The sequence below is a fragment of the Rutilus rutilus genome (genome assembly GCF_951802725.1).
Source record: "Rutilus rutilus genome assembly, chromosome: 17".
NCBI classification, from domain to species: domain Eukaryota; kingdom Metazoa; phylum Chordata; class Actinopteri; order Cypriniformes; family Leuciscidae; genus Rutilus; species Rutilus rutilus.
The window spans coordinates 7,204,945-7,224,729 of NC_140230.1; the positions used below are offsets into that span (position 1 = coordinate 7,204,945).

Sequence of the window (19,785 nt, forward strand, 5' to 3'; positions counted from 1 at the left end):
GTAGTCTTGACCTAGTTTCTCAGTTCGTTTGATTAGTCATTTCGCTCACCTGTTGTTATTTAATTAGCTCATATCCCTGGTGTATAAATATTTAGCCTAATATTTCTTAATCTTAATATTTAAGTAATAAGTACTCTTTTTAAAAGTATGCTAAAGTGTACTTCTTTTTCACAAGTGTTCAAAAGAGAACATTTTCCATAATCTGGTCCCTTTAAAGTTTTAAATCTAAATCTTGATGTTAAAAACGAAACACCAACAACAGAAATCAAAATCCCATGTATTACATATGTCCAGTTTGTGGCGGTCTCACCTGTAGACTGCACCTGCGATACTCTCTGTCCCCGCCAGAGCATCTGTAGTTGCGGGCCGATGCCGGAGGCCTCCAGTCCCTCTCGGCTTCGTTTCTGGAGGGCTGGGCAGCGTTCTGCAGGACCCAGGGCTCAGGGTTTGGGTTTGCGGGGGTCTGGACGCCGTAGGGAGGAGGGTCTCTGGGAGTGTGCGCTCGGTGGATAGTGTGCGTGTAGGAGTGTGGGACTTGGCGAGATGCACGGCCATCGATGCGTCTATCACGGGCTGCGTGCCTCTGGGACAGGGGACGTGAATGTGCGATTCGATCGCGTTCCCGCACTCTCTCGGCTCGTCTGTGCGGCTCTCCATCGGCTGCAGCTTCACTCTCCACTTCTACTGTTGTGGAAACCGCCTCCGTCTTCTTTTCAGCCTGGTCTTTCTCTTTTCGTTCTCTGTTAACATTGGCCACATCTGTAATAGCTTTCTCTACTTCTCCCTGTGTTTTGTCCACATGTGAGCTGGAGTTCACACCGAGAGCATCGAGACTTTCTGCGGTGGTGGTGTTGTGGTGATGCGTGTGGCGCGCATGCCGATTTTGTCTGTGTAGGGGAAGAGAGAATGGCACTCTGCCGTACCCAAACTGTCCAGGGCGAATAGAAGAACTGGACCTGGTGTGACAGGGACAGACAAAACATGCCGTGAGTATGCTAGAAACAGGTCTGCATGACAAATATAGCATTAGGGATTTTAAATGGGCTAAAAAAACATGTTAGACATTAAGAGATCAAAGCTAAAAGAATAAAATGTCATGTGACACTGAAAACTGGAGTAACAATTCTTTGTATAACAGGAATACATTCAATTATTTATTATTTTATTTCTATACATTTTCTAATAGGAAACAGTTATTTTAAATTGTAATAATATTTCCCAGTATCACTGTTTTTACTGTAAATAAATGCAGACTTGGTGAGCATAAGAGTCTTCTTTCAAAAACATTAACTCAAACCCAAACTTTAGAACAGTGAAATAATGAATTATTTATAATATTATATACTGAAGATTTTATTATATATGTACTATATACTAACTATATATATATATATACAATATTGTAGCAGTTAGAAATGTTTGGAATTGTGTGAATGTGAACTGGCCACTGAAAGCCCTGTATCATGAGCTTCACATGCACTTGAGTATAGGTGTAGTAAACGACAAAGCTTCGCCCATTCCTTGACTCAAAAGCATGCAGCAGATTCAGCCTATGGGCCAGATTTACTAAATGGCAAATTAGCGAGAGAGCGTAAAATCCCAAAAAGTGCATACGGGAGTGGAAAGTTCTGTGCTTGATCTACTGACGACGCGCAAATTAAAGAACACAGACGCAGCCGGATCATTTCCATGATGACCAACACAATCCACCAAGAGAAGCGCAAATTAGCATCTGGTTTAAGCTTTTTTTGGGCGGTAAATAATGGCGCAAAGACCAGTTAATTGACTAGCGCAAACCTTAGTAAATCACCTTGCAAGATTCATTTAAATAAATTTCTCTCATAAATTTTGCATCTGAAAGCAAAACTCCTAAAAATGCTCGTGCAATAATGTCAGCCGCAAAAATACCTGTGCCCACGTCTTTTTAACACAATTTTTTCACAGCGTTTCTTTAGTAAATACTGACAGTATTTTTTTTAACGCCAAAAGAGAGTTTGCGCTGGGAAAAGCTGTTAGTAAATCCGGCCCTATATTTTTTATTTAAATCACAACCTTTTGTTGGTCACATTGGAATTTTTATTTTATTTTAATTGTGGAGCCCTATCTAGGAATGAGCTATGCTCATGTAAACAGGAAGGTCCCCACTAACGACGACCAAACCTGCTCACCTTCTTACAGACGCTGGATCCCTATTGGTGGAAACTGACCTCCTGCTCCCACTGCCTACAGCTCTTCCGTGACCGGACGACCGTCCGGGAACTCTCCCGTAGGGAAGAGAAGAGGATGAGGAAGGTGATCGGTAGACTGAAACCGGCTCCTGATTTGGAGGGCCGAACTGCACTGGCCCAGCGCCACCAGCTTCATTTCGGTAGAGCGGTATCCCAGGATTCTGATTGGCTGGGAGAGGTGGGGAAAAGAACGGAGGCCTCTCAGCGCCCCCTGCTCCATATGGAGGCGGCTCGTTGATGGGATACAAGGAGTTGTAGTAGGGTCTGACTGCAGAGATCACAGGAGTGTTATTCGGGACACCCGGTGGAAGATAAGCTGGTCTGTTCCACACAAGAGGCGGGGTTTGGGGCGGCGGCATGCACTGTCTCTTCCTCTCAGACACGCCCACTCCACAGCTCTGTGAACACTCCTCCCACTTAGTCCATGGACCCCACACCCCTTCAAGCCCTTCCTCCTCTGCCTGACGAGACTGTCGTCCTGGCACCTGTCAAAGGAAGGACTCATAATTATATAAGTTGTTGATCTGTGCAAAATATGTAACATGCAGGATATGCAAAATATACAGTAGGGTACAAATGTCTGAAACCACACTGGGCCCTATCATACACCTGGCGCAATGCGGTGCAACGCAAGTGTTTTTTTGCTAGTTTCAGCCTGACGCAGTTATCATTTTCACGTCCTGCGCCATGTTGTTTAAATACTGTGGCAAATGCATTCGCGCCAATTTGTGCACCCATGGGCTGCTGGGCTGAAAACGAGGTGTGTTCAGGCGCATTGTTGGCGCGTTGCTATTTTGAGGGAACTGAAACAGACTGAGCCATTGACCAACTGAAACCTCGTTTAAAGTTAGTATTTTTTTTTTTTATTTAAAGAGCGCATTAGTAATGTGCGCCTATAGGCGGGTCCACAATGCGCGTACACTCTGCTAATTAAACACACAGGGACGCAGCACACAAACGTGCCAAATATGAAAAATAAAAGGATTACAATGTAAAAATGTATTATTGTGTACATAAAGATATGGTGGAATCCGGCTTGTCCCGTAGATGGTCTGCTGCTTTAACCTCGCGCACGAGCAGATCCGTTTCCTCTCTGGAGAAGCGTTCAGTCTTTTCGCTTGCAAATTCCAGCATGTAAATAGCGAATCCGTCATGGCGCGAGCGCAACTGGGTTTTAAAGGGAATGGGAGATGAGACTCTGATTGGTTTATTGCACGTTACGCTCAAAACACACCGGTTACTCATTAAGAGAATAGGGACAGCCCTTTTAGACCATGCGCCGGGAGCGCAGACCATTTTTCCCCGTCGTTAAACTAGCAAAAGTGGATTCGGACTAAGTGCACTTGCACTCTGCTCTTTAGACCATGCGCTTAGATCGTTAAAATAGGGCCCACTGAATGCAAAATCTCATTTCATTTGAAGCTTAAGCTTTTTGGAGATTCTCTCTCAAATCATGCTGAAAAACATGATCATCAGGTTTTGTTAATGTAGCTCCAGTGCTTCTGTCATTACAATAAAATAATTAAAAAAGTTTATCCAATAATAAGAAATATATTTTCATGTGTGGTATCAGACCCTATTGTGCACATACGTATATACACACACACACACATTACATTACACCCTGGGAGCTAGAACTGAAATCTAATAACCAGCTGTAATTAGAATCATTTAAAGAGTCTGATCAATATCAAATTACATAGTGTAATTCAATTCAAATCACAAGATTTAACAAGAAAGGCATGAACACTTGAAAAAGACATAATAATTCCCACAAACCACACCCAAACAAAAAGCAAGTTGAAGCATATGTCCTGTTCCATAGCACTCTGTCATGACATTATGACTAAGAAAAGAGGCATAATTAAACTAATGGCGTGTGCTGCATGAAGAAAGAGGCTGGACTCTGGAGTTCAGCCCAGTGCAGTGACATTCTTTACAATGCTGGACGCAGATTCGATCTAATTCCAGTTACTTACATAACCTTGTTTCATCAATCAGGAGCGAAGAATTTGAGCGTCTGCAGGGCAGGCAGAGGTAGAAGGGAAGAGTCCAACAAACAAAAGAATCCATTGAGTTCACAAAAATAGGGGGGAAAACAAGCGAACAAGGCCTGTAATGCACCTCTGATCCTGTTCAAACTGCAATCAAGGGCACACAACGCCAAGCCTGTATCTGCTTTCGTGTGTGTGTGTGTGTGTGTGTGTGTGTGTAGTGGACTAACAGACAACATATAGATAGATAGATAGATAGATAGATAGATAGATAGATAGATAGATAGATAGATAGATAGATAGATAGATAGATAGATAGATAGATAGATAGATAGATAGATAGATAGATAGATAGATAGATAGATAGATTGTTTTTGGAGCTGTATTTCTCTGCGGTAGCCAGTGTAATCTGTGTGTGTGTGTGATTTCCTGCCTGTTATAACATCTAGCATGCAGCGCTGTTTGAAATGCAAGGAAAAACAACAAACTCATTTCTAGTTTTCTATGGCATTTGTCTTTCTGCAATAAACCGTTGTTGTTCTAACTGAAATAGAGCATAACAGTGTGCTGTACAAACCACACACACACATCAACTCCCAGCGGGAGTCTGCCACTGCATCACTGCTGTAACTCTGGTGGGCCTTTTCCTGTGTGTGTGTGTGTGTGTGTGTGTGTGTGTGTGTGTGTGTGTGTGTGTGTGTGTGTGTGTGTGTGTGTGTGTGTGTGAACACGTGCATTAATGCTCACTTGTTTACATGTGAGTGTGATTTTGTCACACCAACGCCCAACTCACATGCTCCCAAAGGACAATCCCACATCAGAGGCCAGATGACCAAACAATGGAAAGATCATCTCATAGTTTAATGGTCAGATGCAGCACTGACCGCAGGGGCAGATAGAGTTTATCTGTGCTTCTCTCAGAGCCACAGAAGACTCATTCAGCTTCAGCTGGTCAGATCCACAAACATATTGTGCAAATCTTTTCCCTTCTACCAATGATAGAAAAAAAAAAAGACTTGCACTGAAGGACACCATAATAAAACTGGACTCAGAAAACCCTAGTAACACCTTAGCAACACCCTGTCAACCACTTCTCTGTAAAAGCCAAGCATGCAAATGATGCAGTGTTTCTTTAGACATGTTCTCTCAGTTTTCCTGTCAAATATAAAATCATCATCATCTTCATCACTCACCGGCTTTTCTGCTTCATCAGCTGTTGCTAAGGGCAGCAGAGTCAGTACACAACACCAAAACGCACACAATCTGTGAGGAAGAGGAGACATGTTACACATATGAAAATGAGTATTTAGAAGTAGAAGAGTATTAATATTTCACTTAATTCATGTTGTGATGTTAAATGAAACTGTGATAGGACACTATAGTTCACATGATTAGCACAGTTTATGAAAGTGTTTAGGGTTAACAAGAAGCTGATTAGATTCGTCTCTGGACAATTAGGAAAATGTGTAAACAAGCCGATGAGTTCCAATACTTCTCAAAGGCTTTCCCAGAATTCCTTCTGACAGACGATTCTCCACCCTAGCCTGGCTCCTATTGGCAGTCTCCTCTGGATATTACATATCCTCAAAACATTCTCAGATGAACCACATTCATGCTGCCGTTTCATAACAAAACGCCTTCAGCCCACATGCAAAAGGTTCTGGTTCAAATACTTTGATACCAAAAACTTGATAGTATTTATTTGACTAATTTTATGAAAACTGATTATAAACAAAATTGCAAGTCGTTTCAAAAATAACAATGACTGTTTCGAATGTCCTTCAAGAAAAATGATGATTACTTCTTTTCGAGACCCCTGTTATAAGTGTTTTTAACCCTGTAAGGGTTTTTCACACTTGAAACCATGTAAATGGAATCCTGGGTAATCTTGCTTAACGTTTCGCATTGCTCATAATTTACAAGGGTTAACAATTAATCCTGCGTATTCATAAACTGCCGTTTCACACTGCACATTCCAAAATTCCTAGACTGGGTTAACGTCCATATTTGCATATTAGCGGTGTCAGTGTCTGATTGGATGAATGCAGCACACGACTTGGTTACATTACGCATCCTCATATTATACACTGCTGACTGTACTATCAATTGTATCCTGAATGGACTTTTCGGACTATAAAGGTAAGAATGAAATGGTCTCTATTTCACTCCAGTTGTTGCATTGTGAGTCACCATTTGACGTTGACAGTAAAAGCAGTGCTAACCCTGCTTCCATAACCCCGGGTAAAAAGCAGTGCTAACCCTCCTTCTAAATTACAAGACAAAACGTTCCTTTACCTGGGGTTAAAAGAGGGGTTTTGAATGACGATAACCCAGGGTTAAACCCTGTAGATGATCTTCTTTGCCCTGTATTAAGCAATTAATCCTGAGTAGGTTTCAAGATTTCATGTTGTATATTCTAGTAACTTTAGGCTACTTGACTTGGAGTAAGGACCACTTTTCACACTAAAAGTGCAGCTTTTAACCCTGGTTAATGAAGCAAGGTGAAGCAGTGGTAACCCTGAATTGTGGTGCCAAAGATATACAGTGTGAAACAATGCGGTGTCAGTATGTTACAGCGAGCTCTTGCAAGACAACTAATTATAAATACCCGTTAGAGGATAGGATCAACATACGAGGGATGCACGAACAGTGACAGCAAACGCATTGATCATGGTTTATGACAAGACAGTGTTATTTATTATGGGATTAATGTGATGACATTGGACAAGCAGTTAATGGCCTTTTTTACATGCACATCATTTTCCAATTATTCTGTTTAAACTTTTGATTGGACATGCAGATATAAATTAATGTTCACTTATGGATATACAGTACTGCTTAGCTACATATTTCAGCTGTTTTATTAAGATTTCCAGAAATCAGAATATTGGTTCAATCTGATTATAGCAACTATGATATTTAGGTACACAGTCAGAATATTTAAATACAAAATATCAAGTGTGTTTGTATTTTTCTTGTGATAAAATCAACCCAGAAACCATGTTACTCTCTTAATAGCAATCAAGTCTGAAAGTGCATGAGAACTTTGTGGTACAATAGAGGCTAAAAGCTTAAAGCTATATCCACCTGTATAGGCTATAGGAATTAGATAGGAGGAAAATTGTTTAGGTTACGTGAAGTGAAGGTAATAGGTTAATTGCAAAAATTCCTGCTGTTACACTATTTGACATGTTTGGGTCAAATATGGACAAACCCAATAACCATTGGATTCAATTTTTAAACCCAAGCTACGATTGAGTTTGTCCATATTTGACCCAAACATGGGTTGAAACAACCCAGCATTTTTTAGAACACACAGTAGCCTACAGCACAGCGTCTGAGACACAAATCACTTGGCAGTTTGTCTCAAGAGAACATGAGGGTTGTTTTTGTACCAGTAATGTTTATCTGCTTAATAAATTTCCACATAATCTGGGGTTTACTATTAGTATTTCAGAACAGTGTAAAATGATGCATGACATCTTGAGTGCAGCCGCAGACCCGTAATCATAGATGTGGGTTAAAGCGGCGCACCACGGAAACCTCAGGGACCATCGGGCCAGAACTACAGAGACCCAGCGCGCGGAACAGGGTCACTCAAGCCGCAGTAACGACCCCCCGCCTCCGGCCACGTTTCTCACCACACCGCTGGAGTCTATATACGAGAAACCCGCCACAATGCCTGCGTACTTAGAATAACTACACAAGTGCACTGCTTCAACTAGCTCTTTAAACGCGCCAAATAATCCTAAAGGAATGTTTGTGGATCAGACTGCATCCCTCTTAAACTGAAAGAGTTGAATTGATTCTTCTTTAAGCCCATTAGGATCTATTCCATTATTTTAAAAGGTTCTTTATTGGCATCTGGTTCCATAAAGAACCTTCAACATCCATTCCACAAAATGTTCTTTACAGTGAAACAAAAAGTTAATTCGATTTTTAAAATGTTCTTCACACTAACATACATGGTTCTGATAACTGAAAGATTCTTTGGGAAACAATTTTTTTTTTTTTTTTTTTTTTTTTATAGCATCGCTGCGAAACGATTCAGTTATTTATTTGTATTTATGAACCGCCGTCCATGCAGCCTATATTACATTTATATAGGCTACAGTGCCGCCCAGTCCAGTCGTCTGATCTGGTCGAGAACAGTCGTAATTCTTGCGGTTGTGATCGAGCCCGACTCGAACCCGGGACAGAATTCCTTCCCCCGTCCCCTTGCGCCCGGAGCCAGTGGACACTTACTGTCTCTCCATCTGATACTAAAGTCCTTAACCCGCGCGTCAGTGTGGCGTGCTGTCATTCCGCGTGATGTTGAGTGCATGTGTTTGTGTGTGTGTGTGTGTGTAAGCCTACCTGTTCACAGATCCAGTCCTCATGCTCTCCTCCTGCGCGTGAACTCCTCACACTGGCGTCCGTCGCGTGTACTGATCCGTTCTGCGTCAAGTTTGAGAAAGGGCGACAGGGACAGACACAAGATTCACGGAGTTGCTTGGCGAACTTTGCCTCGTTTCTTCAGACTCGTTCTCTATTCTGTTACACACTCTCTCACACACTCCCCTCGGGTAAGAGAGGGAGGGGTGTAGGTTTTTTTTCTTCTTTCTGTCGTTCACCCTACAACTTTTTTTTTGTCCTTGTGTAAAGCTGGTGTGACGCTGGACAGCTCGGGGGCCTGTAGGGGCCACACTGACAATATGCCTCTCTCTCTCTCTCTCTCTCTCTCTCTCTCTCTCTCTCTCTCCATCTGTTTTTCTCTTTCCCTCATAGAACTGCATTCCTCTTACTGGTTTCTATTTATTTCATTTGTTCACTCCGACACACCTGTACATTTGTCATCATTTTTCACATCAGTATCACACAGATAACACAGCACAATTAATAGAGCGTAATGTTTACTTTTAATATCACCACATAGCGGATACTTGGGTTAGATGTTGCTCCTTTTTACCCTATTTCTCAGGCTGGGTTTATTACTGAAAATCAATTTTTGGACACACACTGACCTTTTGACCAATAATGGGGCATGCTGTCACTCCACATGATGGAATAGTGGAAACATAATGGAAACATTTAAACGGGAAAATAATAACGGGAAAAAATATTTATATTTGAAGTAATGTTAATTCATGAAGCTAGTGAAATATGAAATAATTCATAAACAATATAAAACAATTATGATAAAATAAACACAAATATATATTTAATATTCATGTTAATTAACATAATATTTTTGAATTGAGAATTGTTTCAGAATTGCTTTACTATTTAAATTTAGCCGAAAATTCTAGAATATACTTTTTAATGACAGGCTCCATTGTAACAACTTCCCCTTGCCGCACTATGTTTATAACTGTTATTACTAAACGATGATGGTACTGTAATTGTAGTTTAACGCTGCTGCTGCTTTCCATTATTGCTTCTGCTGCAAAGCAAGTATGGACTTTCTACTGCTAATAGATAAACAGACACGCTGCTGTGAGTGAGCATGATATGCTGCATAAATAGATATACATAAATCCCATAGCAGATCTAGGCAGGTGGAGCTAGGGGAGGTGGAGGAGTCCAGAGGAACTCTGATATAGTGTGCTGGAGGACTAGCTTACAGCAAACACTGAACCAGACTATGTTATCTCAGAGGCCAATCAGCTTCTGCCATGTAAAGAACCTAAATGACTGAATGATTTTACTCAAAATCTTGCAGTTACTGAGAACATATTTGCATTATTAAAAGTGTTCTTGTCTATAATAGTGAAAGAGACAGTGGTGTGGAAACATTCCACAATACTTGTTTTAATATTTGCTAAATCTTTGTATCCAGATTTTCTATGTGGTTTCATACTTTTCACCCTACTTTATAGATATGAAAGTATGAGACCACATGCATATTTTAAGACTGAAAATCAAATCTATACTAATGTCACTGAATGCTTAAAACAACACTCTCAATAAAGCTCAAGAGAGATCAACATAATGATTCCTAACGACTGGATATTTTTATTCAGTCCTCAAAAATGATCAGATATTTATCAACGTGATTCCAATGAGAATGAAAGTTGTAAGAAAAAAGACTTGGTCAGTCTGAGTGGTCTCAGCTGCACAGAAGTCTTTAAAAGGGGATAGAGATCTTGGAGCCGTGAAACTGACAGCGTTTGTTTATTGTTAAGGGAGTGGTGGATAGGTTCTAAAACACAGAGAACAGGGCCAGTCAAGCATGTCATGCATGAGTGCCACATGAGATCAGAGGAAAACTATAGATGTTTATAAATCACTGAATGCAGAGCTACTGCATGATCCCGTCTGTGAGCACGTACAGCATTAACAAAGTGTTGTGAGAGGCGAAAGGAAACTACATAAGAAACGTTCAAAGCCTGTAATTATACCAATATGGCAGAGCAAAGATAACTTGTGTATCTAACAAACAAGACTGAGAGAAATGTTGGGTGACCGCTGCGCTTCAGTGCTTGTACACTGGATAAAGTTCATGTCTGTTTCCGTGGGTGTATTCTGACCTAAGATTAAATCATATCCTCGAGATATAATGGCAAATCTGAGGAAAGCAGAGAGGAAAGTAGCTAAAGGCACAAAAGGATTAATGAGAAGAATAAAAGCTGAAAAGAAAGACAAAATTCATTTTAAAACTTTATGCAAAGGATCTTAAAACTCTTATATACCCTACCGGATTTTTAAAATGTTTTTGAATCTTCTGCTCACTAAGGTTGCATTAATTTAATCAAAATACAGTAAAAACAGTAATAGTATGAAATATTATTACCACCATATAAAATATCATCAATTTGTATATAATGTTAAAATGTCATTTATTCATGTGATCAAAGCTGAATTTTCAACATCATTACTCCAATCTTCAGTGTCACATGATCCTTCAGAATTCATTCGAATATGATGATTTGCTGCTCAATAAAAATGTCTTATTATTATTCATCTTAATAAAAACAGAAACAGCTTCATATTTTACAGAAACGGTGATCATTTTTTTCCATGATTCTTTAAGTTTGAAATATTTTTAACATTATACATGTATTTTATTGTCACTTTGGATCAATTTAATGCATCCTTTCTGAATAAAAGTACAATAAAAAAAAATTAAAACAGTAATGCACTTATAAAGAAATAATGTTTTTGTGTGTGACTGAGAGCCTTAATAGACAAATGTGTTGACTTTAATGCTGTGGGCTGTTATGTTTCAACATGCATTATTGACGAACATGCATACTTGTGTGTTAGTATCTGTAACTTAATCTTAAATTAGTGTTATCTCACCCTAGCACAGCGAGACCCGACACCATGTTCTAAATGACCTACCCCATCCTCCAGAGGGTTTAACTACTGGCATTAACCCCATCTCATGTTACAGCAGACAAAACATTTGAAATATTTGCTTTTTAAAAGCCCATGAGATCAGAATTAAAGTGTTATCCACATTGAACGCACAAGTGCTAGTGCAATCCTGAATGTTGACAAAATTAACTAGCTAAAGGTGTAATGTGTATGTATTGTTTCATTGTCATGGTGTTTTGATTTCCCTGTTTGTCTGCCTGTGTTCCCTAGTTCCCTTAGTTACTAATAACATTCGCCTGTCGGTCATTTCTTCCCTTATTATTCCTTGTGTTTTTAAGCCTTTAGTTTCCTCAGTTCTTTGTTCAGTCTCAAGTTTTATGGTTATATGGTGTTCTCTTGCATATTCTCCGTTGTTATATAATTAAATTCAGTTTATTTCACAGTCCCTGCAGCCTAACGAGACAAAAGGTTTGTGAAAAAGCACACTTTAGCATAAGAGTAAACTTTAAAAAGAGTACTTATTACAGGAAAACATACTTTAAAAGAATATACTTAAAGGCCCACAGAAGTGCCTTGAAATGGTAAAATTTATTCAATGTGTTGACGTAATTTCCACTGAAACAGGAAGATGAGGGGACATATCGAACAGCTCCTCCCCTTTTTTAAAATAGCCATTTCTCCTCTTAATCTCCTCCATATCCCTTTAAAATACTTTTTCTTGTATGCTCCGACTCTGCACACGACTCAGGCAGTTCGTGTGACACTGACATTAAACTAGACTTAATTCGCCCCAATGGAAAGCATTAACACTGCCTGAATCGTTCCCTTTCCCCTATGTAGTGCACTATGTGCCATTAACCATGTCGAAAATATTAAATGTGTGAACAAGTGACCGATTTCAGCCGCAGTTTCAGCATTTATAATGTAGTGGGCGGAGCTTCAGATTCTAGAGATCATTTAATTGGACAGAAAATCTGATGAGAAGCTGAAGTGCAGAGTGATGTCATCAAAATCGTTGATCCATATTGGTGGAAGATTTGAATGCTTATGTCTTCTAGATGTGAATTTTGGCATTGTTTTAGAGCACACTAGCTTTTAACAATAAGACTAAAATATTCATTCTAAAATCCAAAAAACTTCGCTTTTGATTTCATGGGGACTTTAAGTGTGAACCAAAGGTAGGTTTTCGGGCACTGAAATACATGTTAATGAATAATGAAAACGTGAAAACGTTTAATGAAAACATATTATAGTTCAAATTTTATTAAAAGAATTGTGTGCGTTTTGACCCGTTTAATATATTGTAAGTGTTATAAAAAATACAGTCAAATTTGTATTTAATTAAGATTATATTATCAGCAGTTTTTTATTTAAATATACTTTTAAGAAAAGTTTAAGAAAGTACTCTACAAGTGCTCATTCAGTTAATTATGCACTATTTAAAAAAAGAAGGGCAACCACATTGATATGTCATACCTGAGTTATGTGATTCACATCTCTAACACTAAGCTGTTGCTAATACTAATAGCTTAATAGCTCTAAACCACTGATAAGCGGAGGGGATAAAATGTGTTTGGTTTGGGACACTGGCTAAAAAAGACTCAAGGGAGGAAAGAAGGTAAAGAGAGAGAAGAAAAGACACATGCCTACTAAGAAAAAAACTTTTCAGAAGCTAAGAAAACCTTTGCAGTAAAAATAATCTACATTCAGCAAACAGAAAAAGTAAGCGAGAGGGAGAGACTGAGACAGGAATGATTGGTTTGGGTCAGATGAAGTCAATATTTGCCTCATTCCAGTGATATTATGGCCTTGGAGATCAAAGAAAAGACTGTGTGCTCTTGTAAAAAGAGAGAAAGAAAGAAGGAAACAGCCAGTCCACTAATTTCTATCCTTGAAGCAAGGAGACAAGATGCACAAGGGGCCGGGTAAGGGGACACCCACCGGGACGGGCGGTCACTGAGGCCAGGAAGAATGGGCGACTTGGAATGGATGTTAATTGGCTGACAAAGACGTCCAGTGATGTTATTCCAATTATCAGCACAAAAAGAGGGTCACCGTCTGCTATTCAGCTGCACATGGACACATTATAACAACAAACAGACGGGACAGAACATGTCTGACCAGTGACCACACAGCATAAAGCAGATCAAATCTAGAGCAAAGACTTGATTCTGCTGGTGACCATTGAAACTCATTCAGAGCCGAGTCCCATAATTGAGTTAGCATGTGAGTGTCATTCTGAAATCTCTAAGAGCTTTTGGCTTTTTTTTTTTCTTCATCTGATGCCAGTATTTTGCTTGAAAGACTAGTGAACTCTCTGACGGAGCAAAGAATTTATAATGCGTAAGATTCATTTAAATGATGTGGATAGAAATGTGAACAGGAATGGAGTCAGTAGGATTTCTACAAGCTGGAACTCAAATCTTTAGTATATATTTAAAAACAAACTGTACTTGCAGATAATATAATAATAATTAAATAAATAAAAGACCACACATATACAGTATGACCGTTTCTTAATACAATTTAGTCCACTTAAGTGCAAACCTGCACTTTGTAATGTCAAATTAAAAGTTTTACGTTTTATGCTTTAAATAAGTCCACTTATTTTGATGTACTGTGTTATTCAATATTACATTTAAAGTTCATATCTTTCAAATGTTCTAAATTACAAGTTCAACATTACAAATATATTTAAATATATGACATACAAGTTTCAATAGAAATGCAATTAAAGTTTACCCTGTTTACTTGTCAGTTTCAGCACCATATTTCAAAGACAACAGAAGTTATTATAACATTATATATAAAGATGAACTCAAATCCTATTTAAGTGGGCCAAAAAAGCTCTCTAAAGTTCAGATAACTGCATTTAATGTTAATACTCGAAACTATAATACATTTTCATTCAGTTGCAATTAGCATTCAATTAAGTTTCTGTAATCATTACATTTAATTCACACTTATATTTAGTCCATAAGTATATTATTCCCATAATAAGTAGGCTACTCTTTTTAAAAGAGTGCTACAACATACTTCTTTTTCACAAGGGTCAGGGGTGAAATATCCTTAACTTTAGTTTGTATTTTCAGAAACCTTTGCTTTTTCCTTCAACATTCTTGCACATGCCCCATTGTAATAGTGTGTAGTCACACTCTAAAAAATGGGCCAAATATGGACAAACCCAGCCGTTGATTAAATTTTTTTTAATTACATTTTTAACCCAACGTTTGGGCTTGTCCATATTTGACCAAAAGTTGGGTTAAAAAAACACCAACATTTTTTTTAGAGCGCACCTTAAAACCTTCACATGGACTCAACAGATACGGCACTTCTCCAGATCCATTATTTCATACAGTACCTCTACTGATCTTAATCTCTTGGTCTTAAAACACTGATACATGCTTTGCGTTGTGGAAACAACAGTGAAGTGTGACAGTGCTCAACAGTGTGTGCAAACATGACACTCATCAAGGCAGGTCACGTTAGTTCATGACAGATGGTTTTATACTGCCAGTCCAAATGCCTCATGCTGGTGTAATGGGTTTAACAGGATGCTCAGAGTCTTCATTCATCCTGACGGCGATTGGGTCTGCAACAGGAAATGCTTAGCACACATCCATACACCAAAATATTTCTGGGAAAGGTTTAAGACGGAAACTAACAGCAATTGAAATGGCAATAAAGACCTCATAAGAGCTTCAATGCATAATCGTAAGCGCTCCATCACCAATGACAGCTTAATGCCATTGAAATTCTGGTTATTTGTCATTTTGCAGATGCTTTTCTTTTAATGTGAAGTAATGCACATTTAGAGCTGTGGCCTAGGGGTTAGTGCACATGATCCAACACATTGAGCCATGGAGCACATGTGGATGATGCAAGCTCAAATATTGCTTACATTTCCCAATCATTTCCACCATCACTTCCTGTCCTCGAGTCTAGACTATGAATGAAATGGCCAAAAAACTAAATTGAAAACAGTCAGGCTAACGTTCGAAATGGAATATTAACATATTGCTTAATGCATTCTGCCTTCTATTTAAAAAAAATAAACAGTAGCTATGCCTATGTGAAATATTACCCTGCACCAAGATTTCAAATAGGCTACATTGTTATCACATGACCTCATGATATTTCCATTCTTAATTCAGTGAGAGGACAGTGGTCTTTAGTTATTTGATAAAAAAAAAAGAAAAGTAGCCTAATGAAAGAAACTGTGGTTGATGTCACTTCCACCCTTGCTGAAAAGACAAGTGCTCTTAATTGTATTGAACGTGCACTTACATGGCCCTATCATATACCTGGCGGACCAGCCAGGACAGCATTACAATAAATAGATAGAACTAGCGCTTGGACAAGGAGTTGTGTAGCATGCTCTGATAGAAAGGGCCTGATCCTCCTAATGTTGTACAAGGCAAATCTACATGACCGGGCAGTTCTAGCAGTGTGGTCTGTGAAGTTCAATTGATCATCAATTACCACTCCAAGGTTCCTGGCTGACCTTGATGGAGTTATGGATGACGAGCCTAGCTGAATGGTGAAGTTGTGATGAAGTGTTGGGTTGGCCAGGACCACAAGTAGCTCTGTCTTCGCAAGGTTTAGTTGAAGGTGGTGGTCCTTCATCCAGCCAGAAATGTCTGTCAGGCAGGCTGAGATACGATCAGCTACCGTCGGATCGTCAGGCTGGAATAAGAGGTAGAGTTGTGTGTCATCAGCGTAGCAGTGGTAGGAAAAGCCATGTTTCTGAATCACAGATCCTAGTGATGTCATGTAGATGGAGAAGAGAAATGGTCCAAGCACTGAGCCCTGAGGCACTCCAGTAGCTAGATGTTGGGTCTTAGACACCACACCCCTCCACGATACCCTAAAGGACCTACCTGAGAGGTAAGACTTGAACCATTGGAGTGCGGTTCCTGAGATGCCCTTCATCTTTAGGATTGACAGAAGGATCTGGTGGTTAACTGTGTCAAAGGCAGCAGACAGATCCAGCAGGATGAGAACTGAGGATTTGGAAGCTGCTCTTGCCAGTCTCAGAGCTTCAATTACTGAGAGCAGGGCAGTCTCAGTTGAGTGTCCGCTTTTGAAACCAGACTGATTGTTGTCCAAGAGGTTGTTCTGTGTAAGGAAGGAAGATATTTGGCTGAAAACAACTCGTTCAAGTGTTTTCGCGACGAATGGAAGAAGAGATACCGGTCTGTAATTTTCCAGATGTGCTGGATTTAGAGTGGGTTTCTTAAGCAGTGGGGTTACACAAGCCTGCTTAAATGCTGTGGGAAAGGTGAGTGCGGGTACAACTGAGGATGAAATGGCTTTAAGTAGGTTAGTGGGAATAGGATCAAGCGGACAGGTGGTAGGGCGATTAGAAAGGAGGAGTTTAGAGACTTCTGCCTCTGAAAGTAGAGAGAAGGAGGGTAGAATGTGTGTGTTAGCTGGTAAAATGTGTGTGTCAGTTTGTGGATTGGTAAATAGGCCGCTTATGGTGGTTGTTTTATTTATGAAGAATGTGGTAATCGTCAGCAGTTAGGGTTGATGAAGGAGGAGGAGGAGGAGGAGGAGGCTTAAGAAGAGAGGAGAAGGTTTTGAAAAGCATGCGAGAGTCTGAAGAATTGTTAATTTTGTTGTAATAGTAAGTCATTTTAGCAGTAGAGATATTAGCAGAGAAGGAAGAGAGGAGGGATTGATAAAGACCAAGGTCAGTAGGATCTTTCGATCTGCGCCACTTCCTCTCTGCACCCCTGAGTTTAGAATGATGTTCACGGAGAACATCAGATAACCAGGGGGCAGAGGGTGTGGCGCGGGCTGGCCTGGAGGAAAGGGGGCAGAAGTTGTCCAAGCAGGATATTAAAGTGGAGAGAAGATTATCAGTTGCACTGTTAGTATCTAGTGTTGAGAGCTGATCAGGTGGAAGAAGTGTGGATGAGACCAAAGAGTACAGGCAAGAGGGTGAGAGTGAGCGTAGGTTTCGCCGAAAGGTGACCTGTGGAGGAGTGTGTGTTGTGTTCTGAGGCAGGTTGAGGTTGAGAGAGAGGAGGAAGTGATCTGAGGTGTGCAGTGGAGTAACCAGTGTATGGTCAGTGGAGCAGTAAGCGTGTATAAATAAGGTCCAGTTTGTTACCTGATTTGTGAGTAGCCGCAGTAGATACTCGTTTGAGGTCGAATGAGGCAAGCAGAGTGTGGAAATCAGCAGCCTGAGGTTCTTCTAGGTGGATGTTGAAGTCTCCAAGAACTATGAGAGGAGTACCATCCTCAGGGAAGGATGAGAGTAGTACATCAAGCTCCTCCAAGAAACTGCCAAGCTGACCTGGGGGACGATATACAACTACAAAATGGATTTTAATAGGGCTAGTGATGGTAATTGAATGTGATTCAAATGAGCTGTTGTCACACAGAGGTGTTAAATGACCAAATTTCCAATCGTTTGAGACGAGCAGACCAGTACCTCCACCCCTACCAGTCAGGCGAGGGGTGTGTGAGAAAGTGAAGTTAGTGGAGAGGGCAGCCGGTGTAGCAGTGTCCTCTGATCTGATCCAGGTCTCAGTCAGGGCCAGTAGGCTGAGACCTGAATGACTAGAAATAGATGTAATGAAATCAGCTTTGTTTACAGTGGACTGGCAATTCCAGAGACCAGTAGGAAAAGAGAATATTGTAAGACACTGGAAAGGTACGCAGGTTGTTAGGATTGGACTGCTTCCGACGTGTGACATTCGATTTATGTATGTTAGTAATAGTAGGGATTTGAAAAGACAGTGTAAGAGGGGTCACAAACAGAACGATCAGATGAAAAGTTGTGTAGAAGAGAAAGGAAACAACAAGAAAATTAAATAATCAACAAGAAATTAATACTCAAGTGCCATGTCTGTGTCCTTGCTCGGTGGAGTCGTTGGTCTTAACACTCTTCGGTCACACAGGTAGAGTTGTTGGTCTTCACACTCTTCGGTTGCACAGGTAGAGTCGTTGGTCTTTACACTCTTTGGTCTTCACACGAAGGCTGCCGCAGTGCACTAACCTATTTTATACACGCCTATGGTCCTTTCACACTGGACGCGATTTTGACGCACGAATAATTCGCACAATGGTTTTATTTTTTAATCAGCTGTTTGTGTAATGAGTGCTTCCACACCGAACGCGAATGTGCTGCGGCAAAAAAACGACTTTTGCGGCGACAGAAAAGGCTTCAGCCAATCACATACTACAAGGACAACGATTTAAAAGACAATGTGTGGCGTAGCATTGCCAACCAACTCGGTTATCACGACTGTGAGTATGTTGTGTGATGGTTTTAGTCGTTGTATAGTCCTGCGCTGTGTAGGCTAGCAGGCTAAACTACATTTGGGATAGAAAGCTAACACTATTATCGTCAAAGATAGAGATAGAGACGGTGTTTACTTTGAACATGTAACAAAATGTAGTGAGACTATTTAGGGCTGCTTTTAGTATACATTTTTTGTGCGATATCTACAGGTTAGAGTCGAATGATTTTAACTTGTTACTTCGTGTTACATGAAATGTGTATTGACATCACAAAACGCACTGTGTTTAGTTGAAGACGCAAAAAAAAAAAAAAAAAAAAGTGGATAAACCTCAGGGACACCTATGTGAGAAAAAGGAGAGAGGAAAAGGAAACTAAAAGTGGACATTAGCATACTCCCCTTCAGACTCTCTGTTCTTTAAAATTGGGTGCACCCAAAACCTTCTTTTCTGTCTTTTAAAGAAAATGAAAAGCTCGTCTTCACTGGATGATGATGATGAAGTGTCCATGTTTTCTCATCTGTCGGCGCGAAAGTTTTGGAATGTTGAATGTCACAGACGTCGCAAATTCGCGTGGCGGCTGATGTGAATGGTTTTGACGCGAACTATTCGCACGCAAACTATTCGCTTTTTCGTTTCGCTTTTTCGTTAAGCGTACGGTGTGAAAGGGGGATCGAGGTTTTTTACCAGAGTAAAAAACACAGTAAATAAAACAAAGTTTCCTAGCAGCAAAGAGCCGCGCTAAAATCTACTGGGAAAAGTAAACACTCACAGACTGATGTTATCTCCTGTTGTTCGACTGCTTCTTCTGATTAAATTATTATTCTTTTTTTTTCTTTTCTTTTTTTTTTCATGGTACTTTTTTTTTGTTGTAACTTCATAACTTTTTTTAAGTTCACTTAACCTTAGAGTTTGGAGTTTGACCTCCAAAGAATTAAAGATTTATCACCTTTTAAGTTGGAAATTTAATTTTTAAGTCTATGCTCAAAGAAGTGAATAAATGGATAACTAAT

At 39.9% G+C, this 19,785-nt stretch overlaps 1 protein-coding gene across 2 annotated transcripts in view; it reads right to left on the reverse strand.

The window, feature by feature from the left end:
• adamtsl4 (ADAMTS-like 4) overlaps positions 1-8,947 on the reverse strand; it is a 66,226-nt gene extending 57,279 nt beyond the window's left edge. The window contains exons 1-4 of one of the 2 annotated variants that reach the window (XM_084385172.1): positions 8,579-8,947; positions 5,416-5,485; positions 2,208-2,713; positions 311-956 (exon numbers count right to left, since the gene is read on the reverse strand). In XM_084385172.1, the coding sequence (XP_084241298.1) occupies positions 311-956; positions 2,208-2,713; positions 5,416-5,485; positions 8,579-8,601 (1,245 nt within the window). In that variant the 5' untranslated portion in view covers positions 8,602-8,947. Of the gene's footprint in view, positions 1-310; positions 957-2,168; positions 2,714-5,415; positions 5,486-8,578 lie in introns of both variants that reach the window. The other variant, XM_084385171.1, reaches the window with a different exon arrangement.
• Positions 8,948-19,785: the final 10,838 nt, after the last annotated feature.